Source organism: Trichinella spiralis, assembly GCF_000181795.1.
Source record: "Trichinella spiralis strain ISS 195 chromosome Unknown Scfld2, whole genome shotgun sequence".
In the NCBI taxonomy this organism is placed as follows: Eukaryota; Metazoa; Nematoda; class Enoplea; order Trichinellida; family Trichinellidae; genus Trichinella; species Trichinella spiralis.
Window position 1 is genome coordinate 6,532,492 of NW_003526941.1, and position 1,544 is coordinate 6,534,035.

Below are 1,544 nucleotides of genomic sequence, written 5' to 3' on the forward strand. Positions count from 1 at the left end.
ATTACCACTTACATGTGGCGCTGTTTCTTGGATGGCTACGTATCCAGGTATTTTTACGCTATCAGATTCCCTAGTGCTCTTAATGGAGATTGTAAAAGAGAAAAAATTCTAAAAAATAAAATTAGAAATAAAATTTCTAAAAAGATTCTAAAAAGACATGCCATGATTCTAAAAATTCATAGTTGAATATAGTTGAATTGAATATAACAGATATAGATATAACAGGTATGTAATAATAATAGAAATATAACAGCAGCATGATAAAAATAACCACTTACGTTATTCGATGGAGATCATTCAAGATGCGGCTTTCGTCTTCACAGTTACGCACTAAAACATTAAATACAAAACACTTCTTCTACAAAAAAATAATGCCATTCTTCCTTACCTTGCGTGACAAGGAAAAACATCAGAACCGTAGGAACCGCAATTTGAGAGTGCCATCAGCTGCGACTAAACAAAAATTTTCTGATGACGTAATCCATTGCTATCAAGAACAAAATGCTGAGATGTACAGCGACATGTTCTCTTTATTTAACATATTTCATTGCTGTCATATTATCAAATTCCTTCTTACTATTTGTGATAAGCAAAGGCACACTGGGACGGCTAGAAAACGCCAGGTGAGCACTGGTTGGCCTCAGTACAGGCTTCATGAGACCACATAATCCACGGCTACTATAAACAAAAACTACTTACTAATTTTTGTCATATCACATTGGAAACGCATTGACGAATGATCTATACGGGCACCAGCGCTACTCAAATGTCTCAACGTAATCTGCTAGAATTACAATCATTTCTTTCTAGTTCTTATGATAAGTGAAACCTCACTAGTACCAATGATGAACGTCACTGCGTCAACTTCAACTCAGAGGGCCATCAGAAGAAACATCGAATTCGCTTGATGTTAATGTAATGCTGTCATGGATAAAATGTGGACACTTTACGTATCCAACTGCAATCAGGAGCAAGTTAAATACTTACGCATGTTTGTGATGCCACATTTAGAACATACCAATGTGAACATGACTAATCACGGCGTCCAGAACGAAAGGAACTTGTAAACAGTTCAGCTAATGATGTTATCTGTTATTATAGATATTCATGTATTCATATTCATATTCAGATAGATATTCAAATTCAATCCATGTAACACTCGCATCTTCAAGCTATCTAATTAATCAAATTCAATACTTACTGATGAACGATACTATTTGTGATAAGCAAAGGCACACTGGGACGGCTAGGAAACGCCTTTACGGCCATGCTAACACGGGTTGCAAACGGTGCAAGCTTCATGGGATGTCGTAATCCATAGCTATTATAAACAAAAGCTACTCACTAATTTTTGCCATATCACATTCGGAAACGCACTGACAGCACGAACGCTGCTCGGCTGACTCAGCGAAATTGCCACAATTACAATCCATTCCTTCATACTTTTATGATAAGTGAAACCACACTAGAACAACTGGGAAACGTCACTGCACCAAACACTGTACTGTGCGATCTAACTGCAATCAGGAGCAAATTCAATACTT

The 1,544-nt window shown here is 36.9% G+C and overlaps 1 protein-coding gene across 1 annotated transcript; it reads left to right on the plus strand.

The window, feature by feature from the left end:
* The first annotated feature begins 371 nt into the window (after positions 1 to 371).
* Positions 372 to 1,314, plus strand: Tsp_06054 (conserved hypothetical protein). Its single transcript, XM_003380291.1, has 2 exons — positions 372 to 623; positions 1,102 to 1,314. Exons 1-2 carry the CDS (start codon positions 372 to 374, stop codon positions 1,312 to 1,314), a joined length of 465 nt encoding a protein of 154 aa, XP_003380339.1.
* Positions 1,315 to 1,544: the final 230 nt, after the last annotated feature.

Coding starts and splice junctions, on each gene's coding strand:
- Tsp_06054 (XM_003380291.1), top strand. CDS start 372: ATGCCATTCTTCCTTACCTTGCGTGACAAGGAAAAACATCAGAACCGT. Junction 624..1,101: donor GGACGGCTAGAAAACGCCAG/GTGAGCACTGGT, acceptor CTGTTATTATAG/ATATTCATGTATTCATATTC.